Raw genomic sequence first — 16,388 nt, forward strand, 5'->3', positions numbered from 1 at the left:
AGTCAGTTCGGTAGCAACGATAGGTATCAAGCACAGCGTGTAACCGGTTTGAGCACAGTGGCGTCCCGCTCGCCCGCGCTCACGGACCTCAGAGGGTGCAGAACGAGCCTGAGGCCACCCAGAGCTCCTGTTGCTCCTGCGCGGTGCAAAGACCGTGAGTGATGCCCGCGCTCAGCTACCACCCGGTCCCTCCCGCGGGGAAACTACAGCTCCCGGCAGGCCCCGCGCCGGCCGCGCGCCCCCGCCCCTCACGCCCCGGCCCCCCGCCCTCGGGCCTCAGGACGGGCCGGGGAGGAGGGAGGAGGGAGGAGGGAGAAGGGAGGAGGGAGGAGGGAGGAGGGAGGAGGGAGGAGGGAGGAGGGAGGAGGGAGGAGGGAGGAGGGAGAAAGGGGCGCCAGCGGCGGGCGGGATCCTGCGAGGCGCGTGAAGCCTCGCTGGCGCCTCGTCCGAGATACAAACGCTGGCGGGCGCGGAGTTTCTCACGACCAGCCGAGCCCGTCTCCGTAAGTAGTCGCCTCAGGGAGCGCGGAACAGACACCGAAAAAGTTAGCGCCGCCGCGGCCGCCGCTTTGTTCTCGCGGCCCGTCGGGTGAGGCGGTGGCGGCCCCTCCCCCACTCTCCCGCACGCGGTGGCGGCGGCGGCGGCGGCGGCGGGACTCGGATCCCGCGCCCAGCCGGGCGGCGGCCGCCGAGGCTGGGCGGGAAGTTGAAGGAGCGCGCGGCGGGAGGCGCGGGCGGGGGGCGCCAGAGCGATGGGGGCGCGGGCGAGGCCGCCAGCTGGGGCCAAGTTCCGGCGTGGGCGCGGAGGCCAACTTGGACTCGTGCTCCGCGGGCGACCACCGCGCCAGGCCCCTGGGTCACGATCTGTTACTGGGTCCCCACACTAGCTGCCCACGCTAAACCGGCGGCACTCGCCCTGCCGAACACTGGATGAGCCCTTTTCTTTTCTTTTTTCCTGACTTGACGTTGCACCCGTCTCAATGGGGGAGCACAGGGTGCTTAGAGAACGTACGCCCCTACCCCAGGTTCCCGACGGGTTAGTTTTGCAAGTTGCAGCATTGCTCCGAGTTGTTCTCATCCCCCGGGAGGTTTTTCTTAAGATGCAACATAGAGGAGGGCGACTGTCTCTTGGAGCAATGAAAATAATCCCATACTGCTCGGTTGCCTGTTGGACATTTTTAAATTGAAGTTATCTCGATCAGAAGCATAGGCCTTGCTGTCCGCGGGCACGGATGTAAATCCGTTGACAAGCGTGTGTGACACCCGCAGACTTTTCCATACACAGATTGATGGCTTGGACGTAACTGTATCTTCAACCACACCCATCCCCACAGGAAATAAGACTATCAGTGTCATCTTCGATTAGGAAGGATAAGGTACACCCTGAACTAGGTACTACTTTGTACGACCCAGCCTTAATGAGATCTAGCCGCAAGTGAAACAAAAACTTTTAAATGCCTTAATTCGTACCCTTGAAAATGTTACTGTGTTACTCTTAACACTGCGTCTACTTTGTGCTTACTGCTGCAGTTCTCTCCATACGTTTTTAGCGACTATGATTTTTGCGTATATCAAATTTACCAACTTCTAATGCAATGAGGGCTGGGAATACCTATGGATTTGCTGCTAAAGGCATCCATAAAGTTCTCCGAGATTTAGGCCAGGTTTGCTTTTGAAAGGAACCCTTTCCTCCTTCCCTGTTAGGATCTGGACTGAGAGCAAGCATGGAAATTCAGACAAAAAGAAGTTACGAGTTTTAGTAAAAGTATTTAAAACATGTCACAGAAGCCTTCATATTAGGTTTTTACCTTGGTAGGTAAAAGAGATGTGGTAAGCCTGATCAGGTGAGCTTGGAGTATTTATTTCACAAGCCATTTTCCAGCCTAGGTTCTATAATTTGGTATTTAACTTTTTAGGTGACTCAACCTCAAGAATGTTTTCTGGTTCATATCTTAAAAACAATTTTTTAAGCATCCCATATAGTAGTGAGTCTTTGAAATACACAAATTTTATAAGCTTTCCGTTTCATCAGATGACCTCTTTAAAATAGACATTTCTTTCTCAGTGGATTGTTTTTTAATTTAAACACTACCATACTCAAAAAAAAGAAAAGCTGAATCAAGTTTTGGATATTAAAGTTTAAAAATTATGTAAGAATTGAGGGAAAAACAAGAAAAACTAAGTGGTTATTTAAATGCACTTTTCTTAAGGAACATTTTGTTCTCATTTTTAAAGACCTTCTAACGATGAAAATATTACGATATTGGAGTTAATTGCTCATTTTTAAAAGAGACTACTTTTACAGAACTTGATATAGGAAAATTGTTTGCTAGTACAGTTTTAATTTGCTTTAATAATCATGTTTATGATTCATAATCTGTGCTGATGGCACTCTGAGTCTCTGATTATGTAATTCAGATTGAACTTGTATGTGTGCCTCTTTGGAGCAGTTGTCTCAGTGACAAAACTTGAGATAATGTACTTAGGAGATGTTTTCATTTTAATTTTAGTGTAGAAAAAATTTTTTCTCCATTTGTGTGGTTAGTTTATAGTGGCAGTATGTGAGAATGCTCATTGGCTCTTCGCCAGTCATTTCTCAGATACCACTGGTGCAAAGAGGTGATGAAGCTTCTTCAAGCACAACGTAGATTCATACAGCATTGCCAGACTGGCAGTCCATAATCTTATTATCGGATAAACATTTCAGTGCCTGAGCAAAGGGCAGACCTGGTGTGCTCTCTGTGTGCTGTCTCTAACAATGGGAAGACAGAATCAAATACCCCTGGTCCAGATGAGCAGAATTTTAGCCGCAACAATTTAGTCAAATACTGAGCTCTTAGAAGAAAAAGTATCATATTAATCTAAAGTAATAGTTACATTTCTGAAAATAAATAGATGTAGGGATTACTACAAATCTATGCTTTCAGAAAAAAACACAGTTATTTGAATGTTTTTGTACACTCTACAATGTGAAAGCAGTATCAGGATTATTACGCAAAGTCAAGCCTGGATCAAGACAAAATGTAGACATTGATTTCAGGACACTGGTCAGTATTGCATTAAAAAAAGGCCACATGCTTTTTTTACATGCTGAAAGAATACATGTACCTATTAACAGGAGAAAAAAGGAACCGCCATTCATTAGCATTCCTAGCACACAAAACTAAATTTTAGAACCACGAAAACCCATTACTGGTAGGAAGTCATGGTAAACATGCTATTCTGAATAGAAAAAGCATTTTACCTTTTTCACTTTAGCAATTACTGAGTAGGAAAAGAACACTGGCTACAGTAAATAATGAGCTTCCTTTTGAAGTATTTGTTTTGTCTTCCTGGAATCCTCTTCCCTCTCTGCTTCCCTGACTCTTCCTTAGCCTCTAGGTCTCAGCTTAAATAACATTTCCTTAAAGGTGCACCTTGCCTGAGACCCCAGTGGAAATAAGGTCCTCTTAGTATTATACTCTGTCATATCACTTTTTGTCATTTGTAGTTACCATGCTATTTATGTGAATATTTGTTTAATGTTTATATCCCACATCACACTGTAAGCCCTAGAGAGGGCAGTAGCCATGTCTGTGTTGGTCACTGCTCTATAACCCCAGTGTCTGTCTGAACAGTCTGGCAAATAATGGGCACTCAGTAAATATTTGTTGAATGAAAATGTTGCTATTAGAGCTTCTAATTAGAGGCTTTGCTAAGATATGAGGTAATATACGATTAGGGGGAGGTGAAGGGAGAGGGAGAGAAAATGTAGATCAACTTATGATGTTACCTTGAAGTGACCCTCTGTTAAGTGCTCTAACCTCCAGAGCTTTGTTTTACCTTGTCTGTAATAATAGAGCAGGTTAGGGCTCAAGATAGTTTATGTTTTGATTCCATTCAACAGTGGTGACAGATTATATGACCTCATTTGAATGGGATATGTGACAGATAACTCCCCAAAAGAATATTCGAGATGTTCCAAATAAGCATAATAGAAATGCTTGCCAACTCATAGTTGTTAGAAACATGTCTCTAATTGATGTACAATTTATAAATTAGTAATTCAGATTGAACTTGTATGTGTGCCTCAGTTTTTTAATAGAAGCATAAAGACAAAATAAATTAGAGCTTTTAGATTCTTTTGATATTTATTTTTAATATTTTGCACCCAACAATGTCGTGTTGCATCTTACAGAATAAATCAGGGTTCTATAAAACAAACAAGGAGAGGAAAAACAGATGGGATGAGTGGGCAGAAGCTAATATGACAACTCACTTAATTTCTTCTATTTGTGTTCATGCGGAAACTTAAAAAAAAATATTTTTGTTAAAAAATATAGCAATTTATTAGTAGTTATCAATAATTCTGATAAATTAGTCGATTGTATTACTAGACAGTGTTATTTAGCTAATCTTAACAGGTATAATAAAATGGAAATTTAGTGGGAAGACATCCATCAAAAATAAATTATTATTATTGAGCACAGCAATATCTTTCATCTGGTAGTATTTAACCTGCATATGGTATTATTCATAGATATTTTACCACTTTTTTTGATGACAGTTGTTCAGCTTTTTGAAACCTAGTCAGGTTTGTTAAGGAACTCATTACCTCATGAGAAAACCTGTTCCATTTTTAGGTTGGTGGAGGTGGGATTAAATAGTACAAAGAACATGAGGCTAGAGTCAGGGAAACTTTTGTTGGAATCCCAATTCCATCACTTAGTTGTGTAGTCGTGGGCAAGCAACAACTTCTCAGAAACTGTTTCTTTTTTTGTAGAATAGAATTAAACAAATCTCCTACGGCTGTTGCAAAAGTTTTAATGAAGTATCATCTCTGTTGCATTATTTAGCATAAAGTAGGAGCTTAATTGTTAATTCCTGCATCTAATTGCTATGAAAATTGCTAGAATTTACTGAGCACTTACTATAAGCCGGGTAAGCCAGGTACTGTTGTGAGCACTCTACGTGCAGTAGCTCAGTCCTCACAACAGCCTGTGAGCTAAGTAAGGAGTGCTGTTATCTTCATTTTACTTCTGCCCTCTGCAGTGATGCTGAATAAAGCAAATTATTCTCTTAACACCTTTTCAAATATTTGAAGACCATTATTCTGTTTGGTTTTGTTAAGCATATATTTGTCACATGGCGTTGTTTGCACTGTGATCTGGAAGTATACTCTTATTTTTTAAAATCAATATAGCTCTTAACAATGTGGTCTGTAGAAATGAATACAATAGTAACGTAGGAGGATTGGCAACGAGTGTACAGATTGATGCTGACGTATTCTCAGTGTCCTGGGGTTTAGGTTTACATTAGTTCTTTTAGTCACCCATTATAGTAGCAGCTCCTATTAAACTCTTGGATTTATAACTCCTCTTATGAACAGCTTCTAAGTCAGCATTTGTCCATTTCTGTATTGCACATTTAACTTTTTGAAACTAGATGCAAAGCTTTACACTCATCCTTGTTACATTTCACTTTAATTTTAGTTTATTTCTCGCAGATTGTACAATTTGAGGATTTTATAAGCATGTCTTCCATGTTTTTATTTTATAAATAATAAAAAACAATGTAGGGCCAAGAATAGACTTCCAAGGCACTCTCTAAAGACTTCTCTCATCTAAATTGATACAGAGCAGCAAACTAATCCAACTCACACTCAAGCAATATATTTACAAAAGTGGCATGAAAAGCCATCTTGGATACCCTTTGGGCCAGAATACTCCTTTTTTTTTTTTTTTTTCCTGGCTTTGCCAATTGTGTGAGCTTGGGCAAGTACTTTAATCTTTAAGCCTTTGTTTTCTCAACCATAGAACGGGATTGTTGTGAGGATTAAATGAGTTAATACATATAAAGTGCATAGAACAGTGTCTGGCAGATAGAGTTCAATAAGTGTGCGCTATTATCATTATTTCTTTCATCTAAGAAGTCTAATCTCATTCTTCTCCAAGATGTAAATGCAGTTGATTTGGCATTATTTGTTATGTTTGAATTCATGCTGACATCTAGGGATCAATATATTCTTTCCTAATTCTTCAAAAACCGTTTGCTTTCATACATAATCTATTCTCAGATTTGACTAAGGATTAATATTAAATTTATGTGTCTCTCATTTCTGAAATCTGCTTCCACACTCCTCCAACCCACAAGACTTAAAACTCTGACCCATCTTCAGGCCAGAATTAATTCTCTCTTTCTGCTCCTTCTCCAAGATTATAGCAGTTAGCTTTGTGATTACACTTGCTTATTATATTAGCGATGTGAAATGGATTGCATCTGGACCTAAAGACTTGCTCTCACATAAAATTGTTTTAGTCTGTCTTATTCACCAGACTCGGGTTTCAGTTCTTGATGCTCTTCTACAACTTCAGTTGAAAAGCTGAGATAAGATAATAAACAAAATACAAGTTGAGCAATTCTGCCTTCTCTAGGTACTCTCCCACCGGTAACAACATCCTCTCTGAGCAGTGATTCTCTCAGTTCCTTGTTCTCTTTGAGAAACTGTCTGTTGTGTGAAACTTGGGTCCTAATGCCCACCCCACCTCTGCATGCATGGCCATGTGATGCTGGCAGGTTCCTTCAACTGCTTGTGCTTCAGTTTTCTCCTCTGTAAAAGTGGTCATGTTTGCCTGGTCACCTTCCAAAGAGTTAGCATGAGATAATGTATTTGAAACATTTATAAGATTTAAGTGCTGTACATTATAAGGTGGGATGAAAGCCATTTATTTGAATTTACCTATAAAATCTGTTATCTTGAAGCAATTTTTTTCTAAGCCTTAGTTTTTCCTGAGCTGTCTTATTCTTGATACTATATGTTAGGTTGGTGCAAAAGTAATTGCGGTTTTTGCAATTATTTTTAACCTTTTAAACCGCAATTACCTTTGCACCAACCTCATACATGTTTTTGCTCTTCTGTTACGTTCACCCTAATTTATTTAGCCCCATTAACTATTCTCCAGAACGTCATTCTGCAGCACACTGGATGCTTCACCCTTTTTCATCGTTGGAATTATTTACAGGTATATTCATCGAATTTAGAAAGAACCATCTCTTTTGTGCCATTTCGCTTAGCCGTGGCGGTGAGGGGGGGTCATGCTTTTTTCTTTTACATTTTGAACTGTCCTTTTGTAAAAGTACGACACATATGTAACTGTGCCTAGTGTTCTCTTTTTTACTTTCAGAAATCCTTCATGATGAGATCACTTTCTCCTATGTTTCTGTCATAAGTATGTCTTTCACATTTCTTGTTGGCCATCTAACTGTGTATAGTTATAGTACATCCCCTGCCTGCTTCCTTAGCCTTCTGAAAGAAATCTGTCAACATAGCAAGTCAGGAATCATCTTTTGGCAGAATTAGACTTTTAATATAAAAATGATACTCTTAATTTATCTGTGTTAAGATGGTATTACACATTTTTTGTGTGGCTGAGTGGCATGTATTTTAGTTCTATGACAATGTCAGTCTCACTTTTCTTTTTTGTCCCTTCTCTGTTTTTGTCATAACTCAGTTGTTTATTTGTGGAATAAAAGTGTTTGATATTGAAATTTCAGGTATTAGTGAGGAATACCTGGATTTTTTGTTTTTGTTTTTTTGTTTGTTTGTTTGTTGGAGGCTCTCTGAAATTACATGTACAGTAAAAAGTGAGTCTGATAATGGACCAAATTAAAAAAAACTAATACTGGCTACCCGTTAGGATTTATTGGTGAATTATAAACATACAACTAAAAATTATCAATTAAAAGTTATAGGGATTCTTACATTTTAAGAAGTGAGTATTAAAAGTTTATTTTTAAATTCCTTCCAGGCTAACTACGTCTCAGAAGGAATCAGCTTTTTATCAATGGACCCATTCATCAAATGCAGTATGCTTCTACTATTTTAAAAAGCTTTGTGTTTCATAATGGAAAATTTTATTCCCCAAAATGAAAATGGAGACATCTGAGAAGGTGGTTTAAGGTGTGGACATTTGAGAAAGTGAATGAAAGGATAAATATTGAAAGATTAATCCTAATTTAAAAAAAAACAAACCAGGAAGGCTGCCTCTTGACAGAAAAAACTTTTATTCAATATGTATTTTCTGAAATTAAGAGAGAGAGACAAGAATAGACTTAAAAGAAAATAGATGAAGATGTTTGGTAAGTGAGCAATGTCAACTCTTTTTTCTGATGAGGATAATTCAGTGATGTTAAATCCTTTCCAAATTCCTGGTTATAGTCCTAAAGCCAAGATTCTTTTTTGATGGGACTGTTATTAAGGGAAGTAGGATCTTTTGTGCATTCAACTCACAGTTGTAGAACTTGCAGTCTTCGGCATGAGTAACTTAAAAGAGGAAATAAAGAAGCTTTCAACTAAATCCAAAAGTACAGTCATTTTTTTTACTGCTGTGATTTAAAAAGCCTCTTCATAACCATTGAAAAAGAATTGACAACTATTTTAAAAGATTAAAGAAAGGCAGATGTCTGCAAACAATTCTCCTCCATCAGCCCAGAAGTCTGTATTACCTACAACTCTTCCTGTGGTGCTTCCAACTCCTTCTCCATGTTCAAGTCCTAAGACAGGACTCTCTGCCCGACTCTCTAATGGAAGCTTCAGCGCACCGTCACTCACCAACTCCAGAGGCTCAGTGCATACAATTTCATTTCTGCTGCAAATTGGCCTTACACGGGAGACTGTTACCATTGAAGCCCAGGAACTATCTTTGTCTGCTGTCAAGGATCTTGTGTGCTCCATTGTTTATCAAAAGGTACTGTGCGTGCTATTTACGTCAATAGTTTTTCTAATTAATAGTTGTTTCTAATGCTTTCCTGTGAATTATACATGCAACAATGAGTTAACACGTGGATCAGTCAATTGTTTATATCCTAATTCTGAGCATTTTTGGAAAAGTCCTAGTAGCCTCTGAGCCTAAATTCTGAAATTTCAAAGTCTAACAACTGGAGCCTATATCCCAACTTTAAAATACTGCTTATTTAGTTGTCTTAAGAGCAGGAAAACTCGTATAAAGTCAAAAGAATTTAAGAATTCTCATTTGATTTCAGAGAAAACAGGAGGTAGAGAGTGCAAGGCATCAAGGTGGCTTACCAGAAGGCTGGGGCATAGCAGCAGCTGGGTCCCAGGTCCATCCATAGCCTGGCCTTCCTGGGTGCCCTGTGTTCTGCCCTCTTTTTTTATACTCTCTTGCTTCCCTTTAGATCGAGATTTCACCTAAACTGCTATTTAATATGAGAGGGCCACATTCTCTCTGTCTATTAAAAAATAAGTAAATGAGTTTTGAATATATGAGAGAGTATATGAAAATCTGAAAATTGAGGGTGGTTTTGTTTTCCCACCCACCCACCATACCATGTTTAAAGTAACCTTAGCTAAGTGTCTTTAATAATCTTGTTTTGATGGTTGAGCTGTTCTCTATTTCATCATAAAACATTTTGTGTGTGTGTGTGTACAGTGAATTAGTTCTATTTTATTTTTAATGGACCAAGCATATGTTTCAAACAAATTAGTATACTTTATATTTTAAAAATCGTATCAGGGAGGTTAATATATTTGGATTCAGGCTCCTCATCTTACTGTTTTTGTTTCAATTCCTTATGCTTTATATGCTTTGTCATATCATCTGATGTAGAAGTAATTAACACTCCAAAAAATGCTGTGTGGTTTGTGAAAATGATCTATGCCTCCTGTGTTTTAACACTGATTTTTCTATTTAAAGATAGCCTAAAATAAGATTAACTTTCCTTTTGTAGGTCTGTAGAACCATCTACTGTCTTTACGTATCTTTGCTTTTAATTTACTTTTCACTAAATGTTACAGAAGTTTGTCACAAATATTTTTTCAACAGGGTTGTTTAAAGGTAACATTTTAACTTAAATACAATTTGTAGCTTTAATATTTCCTTTCTATTTGAGTCCTTAGAAACTCATAACCAATGTTTTAGTAGAGTTTTGAACCTTTGGAAATTTCATCTAGTGCTTATACAGAGGTATACTGATTTTATACAGGAATATTTTTAAATTAATATTACTTTATTAAATAAATGTGAGAAGTAGGTCAGATGGTTAAACTATTGGGAAATTAGATTAAAAATCATAATCCATGAAAAACTAGAGGATACCGAGGAAATAAACAGGATATAGCTCAAAAAAAGATAATTCAGGGTAAACTTTATACACATAGAAAAAAGAACGATTGGTTATGGAAATAGCCAGCATAAAATGAGTATGATAGTGAACTGAATTTGAATCAATATTGTAGCGATATGGGGATGTATTTGGCAAAAACATATAGCATACATACGACATAAACACATTACATGTTCCTTTTGACATATGCTAGAATGCCAGCTGTTGTTTAACTGTAGTGCAAAAGAGTATTGAGCTTGGAACTAGGTTCTAAACTCTATTATTGATTTACTGTATAACTTGGACAAGTGATTTCACTTCCCTGGGTCACAGTTTCCAGATGTGTGCAATGATGGCATTGGGATGATTTCTAGTGTGTAATTCCAGCTATGAAATTCTGAATTATTTAATCTAATTTCGGTCTTCACTGCTAGCGACAGATAAAGGACAAAGGAGTTTCAAGGGATGACCTGCTTTAAGTGTTAACTGGGAAGAAATCTTAATGGAACCAGCTCAGATTCTGGGGTTTTACAGAGAGGTTTCATGGATTCCTAACTCATATAGTAGACGTAAAAACTGTGTCAAAAGTTCTTTTCTTTTTATCCTCTCTGGTCTTGAACACTTACTTGCTCACTAGTCATTCACTTGCATTACTTACATGTGTACAGCTCCAGGTTAACTCCCCAGACAACTCATGGGCACACCTGCTTGTCTTATTTCTAGTTTTAGTCATTAAATACATTTACCAGTCCTTTAAAGATAGGGTACTGGTTAAGTTTTAGATAATAGAAAGAGTAACCAGAAGTTGTCCCTTTCCTCAAAACGCTTATAGTCTAGTGAGGGAAACGTGTTCACTAGTGTAAAACATGAAAAGTAGAAAGTGAAGTTAAAATAAAAAGTGCTCTTCTTAGGTTGATAAAGGATGGGGAAGGTTTCATACAGAAAGTAACATTTAATCTGATACTTAAAAAAATGAGCATGATTTCAGTAATTTGGGAGGTGAAGAATGTATTTTGGCGGAAGAATAAGGAGAAGCAAGGATATAGAAGGGGGAAGGGGAAGATTATGATTAGTAACATTTAATCCTCAACAATTGGTGGTGCATCTCAAATTTTAATATAAGTGGCAATCATTTTGTGATTCTACTAAGATGTAGATTTTTGAATGAATTGGCCTGGAGTGGGTCTGCATATTTATTATGCTCAGGTGATAATGATGCTCCTTTTCCAAGGGAAGGAATATACTGAGTTGAGAGTGTGTAGATGATATAATCTCTGTTAAATAAACAAGGAAGAAACTGAATTCCAGAGACATTTAAATTACTTGCTGAAAGTCAGAATTCAAACATGGGTCTGTTTTAAGTAAAAAAAAAAAAAAAACACCTGTATACTCTTTCCACTGCATCATGCTGTCTTCTCATGCCAATGAAAAATTTCACACTTGATTATTCTAAGAGTTCACTTGCAATAAGAGTGGAGATTTATCTAAGGTCTATGTGCAGCAAAATGACATGACCACTTCTGTGTTTTGGAAAACTAAAATATGGCAACTAAGTGAGATAAAGTTGGGAGATCAGATAGGAGGCCAGTATAATGAAGACCTCAATTGAGGCAGTTGGAAAGTGATGATATATTTGAAGGGTATTGGGAAAGTACCATTGGTAAAACTTGATATCCTGTTGAATATAGGAGAACATTATCTTACTAGATAGGGTTACTGTGTTCTAGAAATTTTTAAGATGGCTGAAGAAGTGTTTTTTCACATGAGGATTTGGCACAAAGGTACACATTGGGGCCCTAGTGTTCTGCTGTGACTCTTGAAATGGAATCATTGCTCATCAAGAGGATCTTTCCCAACTCTTTCTATAGAGAAACTAACAAGGCAGAAAAATGATGACAAGATCCCTTAGTTTGGAAGACCTAAGGAGAGATCTCTAAGGTTAGTGAAATAAGCCAAGAGGGCAACCCTACTTTTAAATTAGGGAAGGAGGGCTGCCCAAACTATGATTTGATTTTGACAATATTTTAAAATGTATTTTAAATCTATGAGTCATAATGCTAAATGTAGATTCCATTTATTTTACATTTTTGCTTTCCAGTGTTACTGTAGTCACCATTCTGTACATTACATTGCCAGAACTTAATTATCTTATAACTGGTGGTTTGTACCTTTTGACCACCTTCACCGTTTCCCCTGCCCGCTACCCTCTGCTTCTGGTAACTACCAATCTGTTCTCTGTTTCTATGAATTTGATTTTTTTAGATTCCACATATAAGTGAGATCATACAGTATTGGTCTTTCTCTGCCTGAGTTATTTCATTTAGCACAATGACCTCAAGGTCCATCCATGTTATCCCAAATGGCAGGATTTCCTTTTTTATGGCTGGATAATATTCCATTGTACATATGTGTATGTTGATACACATTTCCTTTATCCATCGTTCATCAGTGTACATTTGGGTTGTTTCCATGTCTTGGCTATTGTAAATGATGCTGCAGTAAACATGGTGGTGCAGATATCTATTTGAGATAGTGATTTCTTTTCTTTCTGGATATATACCCAGAATTGAAATTTCTGGATTGTATGGTAGTTGTATATCTCTGTAACCAACAGATCATTTATAGTTGAGCTTTGCTTAAAACTTGGATGTGACCAAAAGTGGTCACTCTTTGAATTCAGTCCAATTTCATGACACATCCCGAGGGTGGAATGGGTGGAGTTTCTTTTGTTGTTGTTGTTGTAAGCATAAGCCAAAATTTTAGCTTCCTTTTTCTGAAGATTTGAAATGCTTCCAACATTTATGTTACATTGAGATTGGTGTTGTCTTACTCATTTTTCTATCCCCAGAGACCTTACACTCACAGAAATTTGTTAAAGGACACATTCTTCCTGCTTTTCCTGCTAAAAACATGATATTGCAACTAATCTATGGTGATAATTACTTCCATTGATGAAATGATTTATAGTTGTCAGAACTGCAAAGAGAAAGAAATGAGCAGATAAGCACTAGCATTCTTTTCCAGCCTGTTTTGTGTATCAGTGCTTTTGTTGTGCCCAACCTGCTCCCACTAGTAGTTTAGATTGTCAAGTATAGGTTTCTGGGATTGTGCAAAAGGCCAGATTCTTCTAGAAGACTCTTCTCAGTTAATCACTCTCTGACAACTCCAGTTAACTTTTTCCATATTCTTTGTAAGAATGTAGATTAGGACTTTGAACTATTTTATTTGCAAATATTACATTCCCAGTAGGATCTTATTAAATTAGTGACTGTGAATATTTTCTAGGTGTGCATTCTAGCTTGAGCTTTAAAATAGATTTCCAGTTTGGTTAGGATGTGTTTGTTTTAAGAATAGTACAGTTTTCATTATGAATATGGATATAGTTAAGAAATGAATTAAAATTTTAACTTACGTGTATTAATTCCTGTATCTTCATGTTGTTTGTAAAACAAACTTAATTAACAGGATGTCTGCCTTCTAGGAGTTTATAAGCTGAAGGGAGTGCTTTTCATACTGGTAAGAGCCAAAGAACTAGTGGGACTGGCAATCAGGAGAACCAAGAAAGCAGACAATTCTAAGCAGCAGGTAGAGCTGGGATTGAGCCAGGCAAAAACTGGCTGATCTGATCTCTGCTGGGAGTCTAATACCAGAGAGTCAGATTACAAATGAGCAAATCAGAGTTAAGGGAATAGGCCAAAAGCTCTGCCCATTTTACAGTGATTTTTCATGCATGGATTCCCAATTCAAAATTACATTAGCATTTAAATATGCACTGTTTTTTGTTATTGGTATATCTTAAAGAATAACCCAAGAAAGAGGTAGCAGAATTTTCAAATCAGAGACAGACCCAGGTAGAGATTTTGATTGTCCCATTTTCTCGTTTTGTGATTATGGACTCTTTTCAAGTCATTCAACTTCTGATCATGATCTGTGAAGCTAAGATTAATATCTACCTCCATTTAAAAACTATGGTGATTAAATGTAAAGCCCTTAATATTGTGTCTCGTACATACAAGGTGTGACAATTAAGTTCACAAACTTGTTGCAACATTGTTGCTAACCTTTTTTGATATCAGAGGGGGTTATTCATTATGAATTTGTACGAGCTGGACAAACAGTTAATCAAGTTTACTTTTTGGAAGTGCTGAAAGGGCTGCGTGAAAAAGTTAGACCTGAACTTTCACCAACAATTCATGGCTCTTGCCTCACGACAATGCACCAGCTCACAGGCTCTGAGGGAGTTTTTAGCCAGTAAATAAATAACTATTGGAACACCCTCCCTACTCACCTGATCTGGCCCCAATGACGTCTTTCTTTACCTGAAGATAAAGGAAATACTGAAAGGAAGACATTTTGGTGATATTCAGAACATCAAGGGTAATATGGCTACAGCTCTGATCGCCGTTCCAGAAAGAGTTCCAAAATTGCTTTGAAGGGTGGACTAGGTGCTGGCGTTGGTGCATAGCTTCCCAAGGGGAGCACTTCGAAGGTGACCGTAGTGATATTCAGCAATAAGGTCAATGGTATGTGGCACTTTTTCTAGGATAAGTTCACGAACTTAATTGTCTGACCTTGTAATTAGTGCCCCCAAATAGTAATAGCCATGGTTTTAAAATATCCTGAATCAGGGAAGATCATGGGTCGTAGTGTTCTTAAAATTTTAGTAAATACCAAAACATGTATGAGTATACCATTCTTCCAACGTGCTTACATTGCTTGACTCTTGCTTTTTGATTTTAGTATTTAGCATATGACAAACTATGAAAACTAGAGATCAAATGTTCATTTTATTAGAGAACTGAGGTTACTTGTTTTGGGAGTTTTGAGGAAAATAAATAAGATAACCTATGTCAAGTGCTTTGCACAATACCTGATGCATAATGTTAATAACTATGCTCAGTGAATGTTAGTTCCCCACCTTCTTGCTTTCTTATTGCCAAAAGGCTAGAAAATACCACTGTGATGCTACTGCTACTGTGTTGATTTGTTGAATTAACATAGTAGATGTAATTGGGGTGAGACAGGAAATTGACAAACAGCAGTTCATTTTAAGCTATGATGGTGTTTACTGAAAATGAAATGATTCTAACTAAAGCTGACTGTCTGCTTTTAGCTTATTTAAAACATTTGTTTTTAGTTTAGATCATCTACATGACCTGAAGACTCTTTGCTTATATATCCTTATTTAGGAGTGTTTTGATTTATTCCTTGAATACGTTGTCTCTGCTGACATGGGTTGGGTATAATTTGCAGATTCTGCCAAAGTAGAGCAAAAACCCCAGCTGTTTCTTTTGTTTTTTAGAAACCAGTTGTCATTCCACATTGGTTTTTCCTGCCTTATTTCTACTACAGCTGTGTTGCAGCGGCTGGGCAACATCCTACTCTTCACTCTACCCCTCTGCTTTTTGTCGTGGCGAAACACTGTCAGGCAACCATAACTAAGCTGGAGGCTCAAACTGGAAGAAGTGTTTTTTAAAAAAATTCTGCTGGATATTCAGGTTAAGACCATGACTAGGATAGAAAGTTCCACAAAGTTTAAATTAAATATAACAGACCTAACAAAAACAAGGAAGAAGGAAAATGAAAAAAGAGTGCTCTGGTCTGTGTCAAAGAAAAATGGCGAATGTTCAATGAAGTGGCTCCTCTGGTATGTCATGTCCAGAAAATTCTGGGTTGTAGATTAATGATGAAAGTTCAGAATAAATTCAGAGTCAACGTTGAGTAATTTTCTCATTGACTCATCTAGACTCTAGTTCTTTCTATCTGTATATATTAGGTTGATGCAAAAAGTAATTGTGGTTTTTGCAATTATTTTTAACCTCTTAAACTGTAATGACTTTTGCACCCACCTAATAGAACGAGTCATTGAAATTCTTCTCTTCAATTAAATATTTTCCTAAAAGTGATGTTATATTAATATTATATTTCTGAGAAATATGTTTGTGTTAGTTACCTTTGCTCAGTAGTCAACAACTTTAATTAGTAAGTGCCTGTGAAATACTAAGTTTAGGTGCTAGGGAACATGAAAAGAGAATGCCCTTGCTCTCGTGGAGCTTGTTTACTCTGATCTGATTATTAGAAAGATATACTGTGAAGATTTATTTGGCATCAAATTTTAAAATGGCTTTCGTATTCAACTTCTAAATTTAAGTGAATATAAAGAAAACTGTGGTGCTGAGAATGTTCTGTATCTTGACCTGGGTGGTGGTTACTTGTATGTGTGTATTGGGGGGCGGAGACTGTCATCTATTTTCTAACTAGTTAGTGCTCTTTACTCTTTATACTTC

At 37.7% G+C, this 16,388-nt stretch overlaps 1 protein-coding gene across 1 annotated transcript in view; it reads left to right on the forward strand.

Annotated features, from left to right (window-relative positions):
* The first annotated feature begins 359 nt into the window (after positions 1-359).
* Positions 360-16,388, forward strand: part of PRKD3 (protein kinase D3) — a 55,130-nt gene continuing 39,101 nt past the window's right edge. The window contains exons 1-2 of the mRNA XM_081069181.1: positions 360-503; positions 7,788-8,726. Of these exons, the coding sequence (XP_080925307.1) occupies positions 8,439-8,726 (288 nt within the window). The 5' untranslated portion in view covers positions 360-503; positions 7,788-8,438. The remainder of the gene's footprint in view (positions 504-7,787; positions 8,727-16,388) is intronic.

The sequence above is a fragment of the Rhinolophus hipposideros genome, assembly GCF_964194185.1.
Source record: "Rhinolophus hipposideros genome assembly, chromosome: 12".
Lineage (NCBI taxonomy): Eukaryota > Metazoa > Chordata > Mammalia > Chiroptera > Rhinolophidae > Rhinolophus > Rhinolophus hipposideros.